Source organism: Gavialis gangeticus, unplaced genomic scaffold (assembly GCF_001723915.1).
Source record: "Gavialis gangeticus isolate Ggan-Ray unplaced genomic scaffold, GavGan_comp1, whole genome shotgun sequence".
Taxonomy (NCBI): Eukaryota; Metazoa; Chordata; order Crocodylia; family Gavialidae; genus Gavialis; species Gavialis gangeticus.
In genome coordinates this window covers 3,960,297-3,975,826 of record NW_017729012.1, presented here as the reverse complement: position 1 = coordinate 3,975,826, position 15,530 = coordinate 3,960,297, and the positions used below count along the sequence as shown (strand labels likewise).

General features: G+C 49.9%; 1 protein-coding gene across 1 annotated transcript in view; it reads right to left on the bottom strand.

Moving 5' to 3' along the window:
• The window catches only part of AKAP1 (A-kinase anchoring protein 1), a 57,741-nt gene that overhangs the window by 6,361 nt on the left and 35,850 nt on the right, over positions 1 to 15,530 (bottom strand). Inside the window, exons 2-9 of the mRNA XM_019511065.1 lie at positions 12,535 to 14,215; positions 10,431 to 10,564; positions 9,118 to 9,244; positions 6,672 to 6,799; positions 4,992 to 5,169; positions 2,904 to 3,054; positions 1,830 to 1,897; positions 975 to 1,050 (exon numbers count right to left, since the gene is read on the bottom strand). Coding sequence (XP_019366610.1) covers positions 975 to 1,050; positions 1,830 to 1,897; positions 2,904 to 3,054; positions 4,992 to 5,169; positions 6,672 to 6,799; positions 9,118 to 9,244; positions 10,431 to 10,564; positions 12,535 to 14,191 — 2,519 coding nt within the window. The 5' untranslated portion in view covers positions 14,192 to 14,215. The remainder of the gene's footprint in view (positions 1 to 974; positions 1,051 to 1,829; positions 1,898 to 2,903; positions 3,055 to 4,991; positions 5,170 to 6,671; positions 6,800 to 9,117; positions 9,245 to 10,430; positions 10,565 to 12,534; positions 14,216 to 15,530) is intronic.

Here is a 15,530-nt window from a genome sequence, read left to right as displayed (position 1 = left end):
AGAATATTTCCAGAGAAGAGATAAAAAAGGAAAATAAATCTGAGATGGGGGCGGGGGGATGAAAACACGGAGGTGTGTTAGCATACAGCAGTTTAGAAGTATTCATTTTATGCAGTGTGCAATCCAAGCTGGTTGTTGTACCATGGGTGTCCTCAGTGGATCTCTTTTACTCTCTTTACTACTTCTTGCTCAAGTTGAACAGCTGAACTCTTCAAAGCCTTCCCAATTACAAGGCAGCTGCCATACGCCTGTCCCTCTAGCTATCCTGGCAACTTCCATATCGTTCCTCCCTACCCTACACCCCTCTCCCCTTATGTACCAAGGGTAACAGGTCAGGAATAGCATCATGCATCTCCAGCTTCAATACTGCTACAGAACTAGTCAAGCAGCCAGCCTGACTTGGGGTTTGTAAGGAGAGGCATGAGTTCATAACAGATCAGCAGTCATTTCAGACAGCTGCTTGCGATACGGTGCGGCTGGGAGGTGGGGGAGAAGAAAATGCACACGGATGCCCATTTAACAGCTCTTCAAAAATCACAGGCAAGCACTGGGCTAAGGGAGCCATAGAGACAGACCAGAACTGTGTGCCAGGCGGGCACTGCTGGCACCGAGAGATGCAGCTCCAGTCATCACCTGCCCCTCAAAAGAGCCAGAAGCTCACTCATACAGCAGGGTCCAACCTCAGCTTCTCTTTGGAGAGAGGCAAAGAAACTACTTTCCTCCTCTGCAAACTGCTCAGAAACCTAAGGTGCTCTTGGCATTAGATTGAGCAACCCCATGTATTCTTGGCAAAACAAGATGCTCGCTAGCAAAATACGCCCCAGCAAGCGAGCTTGGAGAATTTCACTTTGCATTTGCCATAGTCATATGGAAAAAAAGGCAAAAACAAAAAACCCCATGTTTCACAGAGAAACTACCTCCCACCTGCTCAAGCACAAGGAGCACTAGGGGTTTTCTAGACCTCTCTAGCACATACCTGCGCCAGGAGAGCCATCCCTCTGGTCATTTCGCCAACAGCTGCATCAGCCTCGGAGGAGAAGTTATCCTCATCTTTGGAAAGATAAGAATAGGAGGACACAAGTCAGACCCTAGCTTTCAGAGCTAAAGGACTGTGAGGCTAATACAACCTGACCTCCTGCAGATACACCGGCGAACCTCGTGCATTACTACCAGCAGCATTAGATGTTTACAGAGTATTCCTACTCTACCAATGCTTTGGAGGAGAGTTGATAAAGTTGGTCTAAATAAAAGATATCCAAATCGAACCAAAAGGCCGTCTATCATATAGCCTAGACCAATACAGCTGACCCTAACAGAAAACTCCCAGTGCTTTGGAGGGGCAGTTCTATAGGAAACTCGTGCCAGCATTTGCGAAGTCGTTTCAATTGGAAGTCTGTGTACCAAATTAAAAAGTGACCCAGCATTTGTTTCTTTACAGCCACCTTGAAGACAGTCCACTCGCTGTCCATTCAACTTGGAAAGGGCAGTTAAAGTAGTTCCAGGAACTTCAGCTGTCATCTATACACTTCTGCCAATTTGCAGCATGAAGTGACATGCCCTTGTTTTTTTTTAAAAAAAAAAGGGCTCTCCCCCCACTTACACAGTGAAAGACCCAAGCACAAAGGCTATGTAGATAGCACCAGGATGGCAAATTCAGGGTAAGACATAAAACAAGGGAAAAAAAAAAAATGTTCTAATCCACGTACTAGAAACTCAGAGATTGCACTTGCAATGACAGGGAGAAAGCGTAGGATGGTTGCTTTTAAACTTATGCCATCCCATTGGCTTAACCCAGCACAGAGTGCTATTCCTCTTTGGCGATCTCTTACCTGGAAGTGGCACCACATTGTCTAGCAGGACTTCTGCTCCTTGGAAAGGTAGTGTTACAAAATCAGACCTGAGAAGAGAAAGAAGAGAACCGGTTTGAATAAGACTCGTTTTACCCTCACTACATGTTATTTTTTTAAGTCGATATTTAGGGGGCTGGCACAACAGGACTGCGTTTCAAATTAAACCGGTAACCAAAAACAACTGTTGTCCGCTCTACAAATGCATAAGCAAACATCTGAGGGGAGCAAACTTTGCAGTGCAGATGCTGGATTGGGACTCAGATCCCGTCCTAGCTCCTCATGCTTGCCCATCACTTGTGAAATGCACAATACCACCGCTCCCTTCCTGCCACCCTCGCTTTCATCTCCGCAGACTGTAGGAGATTAGGACCAGCACTTATGGGCTCAGCTCTTGACGTACAAGAACAACAGGGCCGCGAGTTTATGTAGGCACAACCGTAACGCAAAGGAGACGGCAAAGCAGCTGCAGAAACTTTTAGACAAGCCTGGAGCTCAGGACAGAGGCAGAAGCCACTAGCCTATTTACAGGTTTTCCTTTGAGGTTGCATACCCAGCCCGTCCCTTTCTGTCACCCCAGGCTCAGCTCCGTTACAGCAGGCATACACTAAAAAGCAGACTCGCCACCCTCCATGGCACCAAGGGAAATCCTGGGCCGGGTGGATGCGCGGCGCAGTCCTGCCTCATCACGCCCCATCCATCCCAAGAGCTGCTCTAGGAAGCTGCAAGAAGCTTCTAGGATGCAACACAGCCCACAGCTTCTATCCCAATCCTGCTGCTGGGCAACTCCAGCAAGTCATTTGCCTCCGGCTCAGCAGCTTCCCTGCTGAAGTGGCAAGGCATATACTCGCTCTTTGCTTTTTGAAGCGCTTGAATATTCACAGGAAGACAATGAGCTGGGTCTAAAATCACCAAGCAACCCAGGGGCTGTTCCATCAGCAGAAGCTTCCTGCCATTCTCTTCACAAACAGAGGCACCTTTACCTATCAAGCTGCGACACCCCATTACGAAGGGTCAACTGCGCGGTTCCAGACAAGGGGTGAAGAAGTCACCGACCTGATTTGCCTGAGGGTGTCTATTTTAACTCTTTCGTATCCTCCGTAGTCCACGTATCGGATCTCCACTTCGCCGCTGTCTTTGAAGTAGCCGACGACTTGAGCCCGCCACCACGCTCCGTCCATGCCCGGGGCTGCACAAATAACGCCGACTGCCGAGTACAAGTGGGTGGGAGAGAGATAAGTTTGGCATTAGCGCTTGCACCTAGGAACCCCCAGGAATACAAGCAGCATTATGCAACCGCCTGCTGAGCGACCAGCGTGGTACAATTCAAACCACCCACTCTTCCAGAGGGTGCGGCACCCTACGACTCCATAGCAGGGCAGCAAGACCCAGCAGGTGGAGCACCGAAATGGGAGACGGGAGGCCTGATGGGTTTTGTTGCTGGTTCTGTCACCAACTTGGAGTCGCACCCTCTACACTCCCACCTCGCTTCTTCCTTCCCTCCCACCTCCTGTGGTGCCCTATGGAGCTGGTCACCAAATATGCAAGGGCCAGCTCTCTGTACGTGTGCACACCAGGCCCCTTAAGGCAAGATAAAACGCACCTTTCCTCCCATCTCGTACTTAAGACTTATAATCGTAAGTAAACTGTCCAATTTTGACATTACAGAAAAAGCGGCATTTGCAATTTTAGCGAGCGACTGTACGGCCCCACGAGAGCATGCAGTGAATCCAAGCGGTGCTGGACATCCATCTGCCGTACTCTGACAGCTGCCTTGACAGTCACCCAGCTGAGAGCACCTCTCCACCCCCGCACACGGGCACATCAAGGCTACTCCTCCCTTCCAGCTGCTCAGTGTGAAGAGAAGGGAGGGGGATGCTTTAAGATAGTCGCTTTCTTAAGCTCTACCAGGGGAAATTGCTTGGAGGAGATATGCAGCCTAGAGGAAGAGCCACGTCAGCCATTCTGCTCCCTCGGTCTACACCACACACCAGCAGGCTGGAGGCAACGCCAGAAATTATACCTCGAAACAGGAGGAAGTGTTTGCAGCAAGGAATATAATCCTGATGCTATAATTAAGGCGCCAGCAGCAAACATCTTTGCAATGACACCGCAAAGATGCTCTCTGACTAGCAATACTAGAGGGAGAAGAGATGCACAAAACAGCCAGGGGCTAAGGAAATAAGTACCACCCCCCCAGGCAAACCAGTAGCCCCCGTTTGCAGCAACGGCAGTCGGTGTTATTACAGTAGTTCTTGCTGGGTCAGATAGGACATTCAAAGCATGAAAAGGAGCGGCCAAAGTATTTCTGGCTTGGATCAACCTTGCAATGGACATGAGGACTAGGTTGAACAGCCAGCCTGGATCAAGCTCAAGGCCCGCTGAGCTCAGAAATCCCATCTCCAGCAACGGCCGGTGTCAGACCCTCCAGAGGAAAGCATTCAACCTCTGCAGTAGGCAACCCCGAGTAATCTGCACCTCTCCCTTGGCACATAAGCTCTGGGGGCTGAAGCCAAGCAGACTCGGAGGTTCAGTATTCCTTCAGGTCCGTGCATGCACTCACAGGCAGACAAGGATCTCTGGCCAAGTCTGATATCCTATTAGACCAGCAGAAATGGCTGCAAAATTCTTCTTGGTTAAGAAGATTTTTACCCCTGTGCATACACACACACACTTTTAATACAGCTTTAAAAACCCTGAATTTGAAATGCCATCCATCCTTGGGTTCTCAGTATTTAGGAGCCTACAGGTTCCTTGTTAAGTTCGCTTAAGTAAAATTTAAATTCCCTTATTTTATTAAAAAAAGTCAGGAGTAGATGGATTGCCTCCCAGTTTTTTTCTTTTTTTTCTTTTTAAATACAGGTTTTTTCTTCTGTCACCCAATTCCAGCGGTCACTGATGCTCTGCCATCTGGTGATGAGCAAAGCTGAGACCACTGAAACGCCCCTTCCCTTTTAGTTTGGGAGCAGACGAATGCCCACAAGCACAAGCCTGCATACTCCCGACTCAAGTTACACTACATAAGGCTACTAGGAAGGACTGGCGACTGGAGGGTGACACTGAAATAAGGCTGCACGAATCCTGCTTCTCCGGATTGCAGAAAACTACTCAACACAGAGGTGCGTGGGCAACAAGGCTACTTGCCTTCTACTGGCGTCGGCAAAGTTGGGATCCCCGGTTGCGAATAGCAGACGTACATCTGCTGGTCCAGACTGCGCAGGACGTGGAAGGTGGGGTGAGTGTGCTGCTGTACAAACATGTGTCCCGCGTTGACCTGGTTAACCACAACCACCTCGACGGTGACTCCATCGGGGAGCATCAGCTGGCACAAAGAGAATGCTTTCATTACTACGCAGAAATGACATGACTATTGTTTATTCCAAAGATGAGCAACAAACTCACTTTCACTGACCTCATTCATCTGAGCTCGTAAGGGAAAGCTTAACAGCTCGCAAGCGTGACAGCGGGCCCTAGTGCAAGTTTAGGACCGATCAGTTGAGCCACTGATGTCCTATGCTCTGCCGACAGGAATAATTTTGGGACAAAATCCTTCTGGGAAAGGTCTGCACAACTTGTCAGCAGCAAAACAAGAAACCCTATTCAGGCACAGGACAGGGAGACTAAAAGGCACAGCTGAGCAAGCTCATCATCTCATACCATCTTCCCTACATACTCCAGTTCTAGCATTATAACAGCTCCTAGGAGATAGAAATTCCTGGTCTTTCTAACGAGTAAGTTTGGGATGGAGGTTTCTGCAATTAAAAGAACAAATAGAGCTTATGCCCAGGCCTGTTCACAGGAGCCACTGCATATTGGGGTATGCCATTACTTAGGGCCTTAGATTTTACTATCGTGGCTTAAGCATCAGGTTTATAATGAATGTGAGAGGATAATGCAGATGAACTTTTCAAGAATGAGCCCAGTGCTACTGCCTGTGGCAACAGGTGAAGGCTAATAGCAGTATGTAGCCAGGCAATATATAGAACATATGCCTGTAAACAAACAAAAAAAAAATGGAAATCATCATTTCCTGGCAACCCCTGGAAAGCGAGAGAGAAAGTGTTGCCCGAGAAGTGCAGAGACTAATGCTAGTTCTGAACAAGTGCAATAAAACACCATAATAAAAAGGGAGAGTGATGCAATTAGTGCAGTCAGGCTGGCACGGTACCCCTTTAGTGACGCACTACGTGCAGAAGCTGATCAGCTCTGTGTTTGACTACATTGTAAATGCATTTTAAAGAACAGATACTCCAGATGCAGAGCCACAAGCCAAAAACCCCAGAGCACTTTTCTCAAGCAAACGTGTCTAGTCTGTAGGAAAAGCCTATTGTGTCAGAGGCACATACAACTGCCAGAGATTAAGCACGGCTGGGTTAAGGATTTGGATAGGATGTCCCAGAGCACGCTGCAGAAAACCGAGTACAGGGCAGCAGCATGACAGGCGGGAAGCGTCTGACCTGCAACTAGTACATCTGTGCTAAGTTACAGGCAGCTGAGGCAGAAAACCAAAAGGATGGCTTTGAAGGCATCTAGGGGGGCAGCCAGCGCTTACAAACGCTGCCTGGTATGAATAAAGTGTTGCTGCTTCGCAATAGAGAAAACGCACGCACCATCCCCCCAGCACATCCATCTATGATACCAGTTTGTCTGACACCCAGTTACTGGGCGATAGCTTTGCTCCAGAGCCACCACGGAGGCCTGCTGAATAGGGAAGGATGGCCAAATTAAAGCGAATGCAGCGTGGCTCTATGGAGCTGCCTTTTAAACACAGCGGCTAATTGCAACCTAACTAATATCAAGCCAGCATGCTGCCTTGGTACTCACCCATGAAGTCATAGGGAGGGAATGGAGCGCCAGTGATGGGGGAGGAGGGGCATAGATGTTGCTGAGGTTTAGTTCTTTGAACTTCTTTCCAATCAGACTCAGCGCTTTATCTACATGATGCTGAGAGCCTGGAAGACAGCAACCCAGTCGAGTTAGTCAGCAGGATATACTGGACAAGCCCCGGGGCCACACCTTTGTGCCAAAGCTACGCCAAGATGCCTCATCACTCGATTACCAGGTTCCCTTCTGTTCCTCCAGCTCGAGGCCCCATCCTAGAAAGCCGAGATGTTTTCATTCTCTGCATTTAGTAAAACTATTTCATTGATGGCCTTTATGCTGACACCAATTTCAATGCCAAAGAGTCCCGCCGCCCCTCCTATTGCAAAAGCTGGAACCGTTAGATCCCATCCGCTGCTTTGAAAATCTCAGCCAAACCTGGGTGGTGGAAGTGCAAGGGTTAGCATTTCAGATTAATGCAATCTAACAGATGAATGCCTCCTCTGTCAATGCGTGCTAGCAGCAACAGCACCATCAGCAATAAATGTTAGAGGCATTCAAGGGCTACAGTGCTCAGGGCAATCAAACCTCAGTGTGGGGCTTTGTTGTGTTTTTTTGTTGTTTTTTTTTTTTAAATAGGCTTTTTAGATAGTTGAGTTAAATGGTTTTCACAGCAGTCCAACCGCTTATAAGAGTCTCTTCACGCCAGTTTATTTCTCAGCGACTTGGAAAATGCGTACAGTAAGTTGCATGTCGCAGGAGCATCTACAGCTCATCCAAGAGAGCACATCTAGCTGTGGCAGGTGTTGTACAAACACAAAATGCAAGTCTCTACCCCAAAAAGCAGCAGACTCAATAGGAAAGAACGTTGATTATTTGTGTAATCTAGGCTGCAAATTGGACATTTCTCCCTTTTTTGGGTCTCATACCCTATTTAACGTCTCAATTACCTCACAGCAGCAAAATGCTAACAAAATTACAGAGAGGCTTGGTGTCTCCAGCCAGCACTATGTGCAGACACCTGGCTACCAGCTCAGAAATAGGGGAGGGAACGCTGCTATAAACCGTTTTCCCCCACAAAAAGCTTTCCCTGGAAGAAATGGCACTGTAGATCTTGCTAGAGTATAGCTGAACACAACTACTAGTCAGCGTATGCACACAGCATACAGAAGCCCTACTAACAGCAAGAATCAGAGCAGGCCCCGATGAATACAGAACCAGGCATACAATATACTTCTGTGCAGAGTAGCTCATTACTTTTACAGACGAGCCTCCGAGGCCGACAGACAGAGTGAACCGATGTGACCAATAAGCGACCACCAACACACAAAAAAAAGCAACAAAAAAGCCCCCCCCAAAAGAGAGTGACCTGGCCAGACATATCCAGCAGGAAGGCTGCACTAATTCATGAGAAGTATGACATGGATGTGGATGCGGAGGATGTCACTGAACGCGAGACATTAGCTGAATGTGCTGTGAACACAATATTGTTTTGAGCACTTCATGAAAAGAGGGCCTGGGAACCCCTAAACTTTGTACTGGGCTTAAGCGTTATGTTCATGCCTGTATCACCAGCAGACGACCTGTCCAGCACTGTGTGTAGCTGGTCACGGATGCTAGTGCCTAGGCTTGGTTTATGAGCAATAAGCCTGGATGAGTTTTTATTACCAAGAACTGAAGCCTGAAATACCAAACCCATTAGAGGTACGGCATCACAGACGGTACCCTGACAGCGTGCGTACAGACCATCCAACCTGAGGGCTGACATGACTGGTAACACCTCACTCCAGAACAATATTAATGGATTCAGATAACAACACTGCTGGGGTCCTACAGGCACCCCTTTGACCGAGCATTCATTAAGGCAGAAATGTATTTTAAAAACATGCACCGATATCATAGCTTTAGACCAGGCAGTGCTTGTTTAACGCATGACAATGTGCATTAAGACGCGCCTTCTTTCCTGCTGCACACGCTGCTTTAGTCTGCTGCTATCCGCAGCGCGGGGGAATCTGCTGCTATTTAGACCTCTCTCTACCGGTGGGTACAGAGCAGACTTTGGAGCAAAGGACCCAGGCCCGTACTGCCCCTGAGCAACAAGAGTCTTCCTTTTTCCGCGCCCCAAAGAACCACGGCACCTCTGCAGAGCGGAGCAAGACATCACCGCATCCCTGCCAGCTAGACGGGGCTATTCAACAGCTGGTGCTTTCCCCGTGTGCGTTTCACACCCTGGTCACAGAGCAGCTGCTGCAGTGGAGCTGCACGCGCTCTGGTCGGTGGGCAGCAGTGGCTGCCGTCTGCCACTGGAGGCAGGCAAATACAGGCATTGCCTCTGCGTTGCGCCGAGACGACAGCAGTTCTTCACCCATTTATAGCCACAGTGCCCTCCAGGGAACAAAAGCCAGAAAAAGCAAAAACAAAAACAGCAGCCAAAAATGGTTCCCCTCACCTTCTATGTGGCAGATCTGGAAGTCTTGGGTGTACGGTAATGTTGAGATATAGATTTTGGCACCGGATGTTTGCTTCAAGAAACTCACATACCTCCCCTGCTTGCCGATCAACCGGCCAACCAAGTGCTTTATCGAAAGACAAGACGGAGAAAATCAGTCAGGAGGGCGAACAGCACCATCAGCCTTTAATTTATTCCACCTACAAGGACAGCCCACTCCCGTGGCCTTCTACAGTTGGCAGAAAACCCAGTTAGTGCTAAACCTAGGGAGATTATGTGGAAGCTCAAGGCAGGACCTTCCAAATAATGGAGGTTTTGCAAACACCACCTTTCTGGCCTGTAAAAAGGAAGTGCGGTGAAGGCGTTAACGGCCCGGTACAGACCGCTGACTCCAGTACCGATGCAACTGCACTTCCACCGAATACAGCCCCTTAGGAAGGTTTTTTTTTTTTTTAAAGTTTAGCTCCTTGCATATACTGCTTTGGGAAACATCAAGTCTGTCCGCACTGGGCTGTGAAATGGATTCTTTTAATGCCCAGGTGCAGCCGTGTCTAGGTTATACTGTGCACCCTCCCCGCCCCCCACACACACAGTCTCGGTATGCAGTTGCACCAGCAGCAGGCACGCGGCCTCTAAGCTGCAAAGGCAGCCTGCTTCGCCCATGGGGAAGCAGACTCCTTCTGTTGCTCAGCTAGGGATCTTCAGGTTGCCCCAGGGCATGGACCTTTTCCAAAAGGAACTTGTGAAATCATTCATGGCTTCACGGCTTGAGGCTATAAAACCAAGCCTTGGGAACAGAGGAAGGGAAAAGTCTGGAGAAAGCAACCCTAGAGAAAACTGATGTGCACAGAGATGTTATCTGCATGTTATGGCGCTGGCTCTTGTAAACCAGCTGGGCCCAACCTTCAGAGTTGGAGCAGTGATCGTGGGAAGGCAGTTTAAAGCTCTCCTTGTACGCAGAAGCCTTAGCAGGCCCCCTAACACCCCTCTGAGCTTTCCAGCTGGTATTTTAAGTACTTTCAGCTCATCACCCCAAGAACAGGCAAGCCTGATGCACATTACAGACGCAGGGAAGCGCAGAAGTGCCAAGGCCCGGATCCAAAAGATAACTGGGCGTCAGAATAACCTCAAGTACAACTCATCATAGGAGTCGGACATCAAGTCACCCATGTGGCTCCAGCCCCAAGTCTTTGCAAGAGGTCAGGTGGGGCCAGGCCTCAAACCCAGGTGACGACACCCTGTCCTTTCCAACTACTACAAGTTTTCTAGGGTCAGTGCATGGAGACACTGGCACCAGGTGCTTGGCTCGTTACCTTTGGCACCTCTATCTCCCAGATAGTGAGCTCCGACTTATTTGAGTCTACTCCTGGCTTGGAGTTCTGGCGAGTCTCCGTCTTCCCGAGGGCACAGCCGCTGTCCACTGAATCCATGCTGTTTACATCTGAACCTGCAAAAAAAAGACCACAGTTTACAGGTAACTCATGCAGTCCATCTCTGGATGGCTTTCCAGACTGCTTCTTCACATGGTGAACTAAAGCTTAGGCCTCGCACTAAACATTAGCCTATCGTGTTCCTACATCAGAGGCCCAACAGTCAGACTTTCTATTCCTTTTCGAGAAAGAAATCAAGACTTTTGGCCCTCCCTTACACGACTTAGTCAACACAGACAGCCTTGTGTACCACACACCCTCCTGCACACCACAACATGTGAGATGCATACTTAAAGTAAAGTTACGTCTTCTTACCAGAGAGGTTTCCATTACATAATAATAGGCAGAGCATAGCACTGTGGCAGGCGCACACTATTATAAGGTAAAAAACAACACCAGCAGCCATGGGCCATTATTGGTAGCAAGCAACATCCATGCTGCAGAAGCAAAGATGTTTCTCTGCGATTAAAATTTCAGCCTGGAAGGGATCTGTCTGTTGTACTCAGAGCTACTCGATATCTGGGAAAGGAGGCAGAGCCTTCTCACTCGGGGGCCAAGCTGACACCACGTTTCTGCTGTCGTGAGCCAAGGTAGAAGCAATGGGCAGGGTGAGCCAGTTTAAACCTAGAGCTGGGTGGCAGGGCATCTGTCCTTGCTGCGAAGCACTCCTGCACCTCCTTGCTGCGAAGCACTCCTGCACTTCAGCCCTCTGCTCAGAGGAAGGGCCCTGGTCCACTGCAACAGAGCCTGCAAGTGTCGTGAAGAGCTTTTGCTCCGTCTTACAGAGTCGAGTCAGGGACATGCTCCTATTTGAAAAGGACAAGACTGGAAGCTGCCATCTTCTTAATAAAACAGAACAGCTTTCATATGTTGCAAGGGAGACGCAGGTAAAATCACTGAAAGGAGAAGAGGAGCACTGGTCCCACTATTTATTATTTGCTCAGAGCTCCTGGCAAAGGTTTGACAGCGACAGGCACGGATTTATGCTGCACGAAGACAGTGTAGAAGGTGGCAGCATAGCTTTTTTTTTTTTCCCAATCATCTTGCACTCTCCTGGTAGCCTCTTTCCTTATCTCCCCCCAGCATTCAATATGCATCCTCCCAGTATATTTAAACAAACCCACAGGAGTTGCACAAGGCACGACTTCAGGCCCTGCACTGCAGCTCTGTTCTCCTGGCTATTCCTATAAAGCACTGCACCTGCAGGGCCAGGGCACCGTCTTTTCATTTACCCTCACTGCAAGCAGCAGCAGCCCCTCTCGTAGGGCTAACCCCAAACTCCCAGTAAAGGCAGCAGAGCCTGCAATCTAGCAGCAGGCAGCACTGCAGTTGCCCAGCGGGGATTATAAAATGCATCCCATCATTAAAGACTGTTTGCCCAGCAGGGTCCTGCAGCTTTTAAGAAGGCTAAAAAGTTAATGGTTGTATTGGCCCATACATACAATTAGCCGTGTTGCATCCCACTAGGAACAACCCACCCAGGACCTAAGAGAGAAAGAGCAAGGCTACACGTGCCAGGGAAGGAACATCTGTAAGCCAAAAGGCACCAGCCACAGACACTGCCAAGCAGTACTGTTATTGCTCACTGTCTACATCGAGGACAAGAACCTAAAAGCTTACGGGGTAAGCAAAAGGCTCTGTGCTCTGGGGGCTCAGCCTTGCTGAGGATCCTAGACCTGATGAAGCAGACCATGTGCACAAGTGTTTTGCTGGCAGGCGGCCAGCGGATGCCGGCTAGCCACGGCTGGTCTCTGGAGCACTCATCACCATGGGGTGTAAAAGCTGGCAGCAAATAATGGGTACTTACGTTCGTCTAAACATAAGGTGCATCTATGTATAAACCTCTAGAGCTTTTCATTACTGGGGGAAGCCGGCCACAAAACAGGCCCGTTACACAGTGATGCAGGCTGGGATGCCAGCACAGAGGTCATGCGCAGTACGTGCAGTGTACTTCCCCAGGGGTCTCCCACGCACCCCAAGCCCTTACCTCCCGAGTGGTCTGCATCCGTCTCTGTGGCCCAGTTCCTCTCGTGTCTCAGATCCGGACTGTCCTCTTTCAACATCCCATTGCTATATGGCACTTTGTCGTCTTCTGCTAACTTGGAGGTCACAGGCTTCTCACTGGGCACCAAGCTCTGCTCGATGGAAGTATCCTGGATGGCAGACGTGCTCAGCGAGTCCGTATGCTGGCCTGCCAGGAAAGACAAGGAGGTGCTCTGCAATGGATCCTCCATGCTCATCCCATCTTCCGACGTGCACGCGCTGCACCCAGAGTCCTCCATCGCCGGAGGTGACTCCTCCAACGACACTTGGCATTTTGCAACCAAAGTCCGATGGGCTCCTGGCACCTCGCCGTGTGCAGACCTCTTTGGTTGAGGGTCTTTCGGGTTTACCTGAACAGGGTGAGATAAGCACCCGTGTTTCAAGTAGCTGGAGTAAGTCGTGCAACTGTCGAGTTTCTCTTCTGCTCCAGGTGCGGGTATTGCGGCGGTGCTCTGGGCAGCGGCAGCCTTGCTCTCTCTGCTGGGCTCTGCCGCGGGCGTTGGATCCGCCGGCAGGGTGCTCACTCTTTCCTGAGGTCTATCAACCTGACAAAGCCTACTGGACACATCACTTACCGACCCAGACAGCACTTCCCCAGTGGCTGCTAAGATGACCTTAGAAATAATCTGTATAGCAACTTGCTCAATTTTCTCAACTTCATCTTTGTCCAAACTCACTCCTCCAGTTCTCTCTTTTTGCAAACCATCTCCTTTCGACTGTGTATACAGGGCGTGCTGGTCTTCCCTTCCCCGACACTTCGGCACAGGACTGCCAGTCGACTCAGACGTCTCTTTCCCGGACGGCTCCGAGCAGACGGACTCTGCACAGCTATTCAGGAACATGCCAACTTCAGACTCTCTTTGCTTTGAATCAACTTCTCCAACCTCCTTCTGATCCTCTTCATCAGGAGCGATAGGCTGGGTATCAGCTTCCTTGCCCGGCTCTGGGCAGGGGGCTGGTGAAAGGCTGGGGTCCACAGACGTAGTTTCTGGGCACTGGGTTTCCCGCGGCGGCCTCTTCAAAGCATCACGAGTCGTTTCCACTTCACCCAGTCTCCCAGTCTTTCCAAAAGGCTCTTGGGCCGACTCCAATGCTGGACACACCAGTGGCTGCTGGCCGAGAGTTGCACTGGAAGTCGACTCAACGCTCTCCAGGACAAGAGGGGGAGACACCTGTGCAGGGGACCCGCTTTCCTCCCGAGACACCGCTCTTTCCAGTTTGTCACTGTCGTCATCCAACGTGTCGAGTTCAACGGCCGTCATTACTGTGGCAGGAAGGTTCTCGGACGAATCTGACCCCTCGAGAGTTCGAAGCGAGAGATGAGGAGTCACTGACCCCAACGATGGCTTGGGAGGAAAGGTTTCATTCTCCGGGCGGCCCTCCGCCGCCAGCACAGGGAGCACCCTGAGGACGTTTGGTTCCTCTCCCGATGAAGGCTCCTTTTTGGGGGGTTCGATCCTCTGCTCTTGCACACCGACCAAGACTTGCCTATCATGATTGCTTTCACGCTCCTTTTTACGAGAGAAGAACCACCACCATCCGATCAGCACCAGCACTCCAGGCAAGGCGTACGGTAAGAATCTGCGGAAGCGTAAAGCCATCCTCGACAGCCTCAGCAATTACACCTGGAGAGAGGGGGAAACACAAACAGGTAAGTCACGTTAAAAAATAACAATAATAAAAAAAGCAAGGCAAGAGGGGAGAACGGTTCTAGCATCTAAGCCTTACACACCACTCTCCTTTGCTAACTTTTCAGCACAGCTGACGCACCTCTTTTCCACTTGCCGGTGGCTTTACCTAAAGAGGTGCTTTTCCCCCCCTCGGTAAAGGAGCATCCCTGCTGGGTCTGCATCATCTAAAGGGACATAATCCTGGACCCAGGCAGCCAGGACACCTGGGGTCTAGTCCCATCTCGCGCGCTACCCTGCAATGTGGCCCTGAACAAGTTAGACGCCGCATTTTACATGGCGGGTTTCCCTTTGCACCGTTCATCTGCCTTTGGCTATAAGTGAATACAACGTATGCACTTTAACAAGGGAGCAGAATCTGTCATTGCACAGCGCACGTCTAACTCGTCTCGTGCCTGCGGTTAGTGGCTTTCCCCACCGCTTCTTTCCAATCTGCCTGGGGTGAAACAGAGCAAAACTCAACCCCTGTCGAGAGTAAAAATCTGAGTTTCTTGAAGACAAAGATGTTACGGCAGGCTCATAAAATACACCCATCCATAACTGCTGAAAACTAACTCGAGGAAAGTTCATGCATCAGAACAACGACGCTCCGCGGTTTACTAAGAACGAACCGGAAGATTTATCAACAGATGCACGGCATTTCAACAGCATCTTCACTTGGCAGATCCCCAAAATGCGGGATCAGTCAGAAGCCACTTCCTAAATTATTCTTTTAGAAATGCTAGAGACCCAAGCAAAACTAGGATGCCTTAAAGTCCCAACGTGGCCATTCAAATGGGCGATACCTGTGCCTCATTTTGGAGATGGCTCCCATTACTTAAGGCGTGATGATATTTTTGTGAGATAGGAACCAGTGCAGGCCTGCCGCTTACCCATAAAGCGCCATTTTTCTCAGGCACCCAACTCCTCCGTCTAGCACAGGATGTGGGATTTAGTAACACACATGGGAAGCGAGCCTGCCATTCACCAATCTGGTATTCCCAGGAATTTACTAGTCCTTCTGTCCCTTGCGCTAATCACCGATTTGCAAGCTAAGCAGATTGGTGGAAAAACTAACATGTTGCCCCCCCTCCCAGCCCTTTAAAAAAAATGGAGAAAAGCCCCAGGACTCTGCTCCTGCAGTCACCTTAGGGCTTCAGGGGCTCATGCAGAGCCCCCCACGTGGTGTGAGCCAGAAGGCAGGGCACCCATGGGGGTGCTGGGGGAGTGAGGGGGGTTGGAGGGCTCATGCAGATTTCCCCATGCAGTGGGG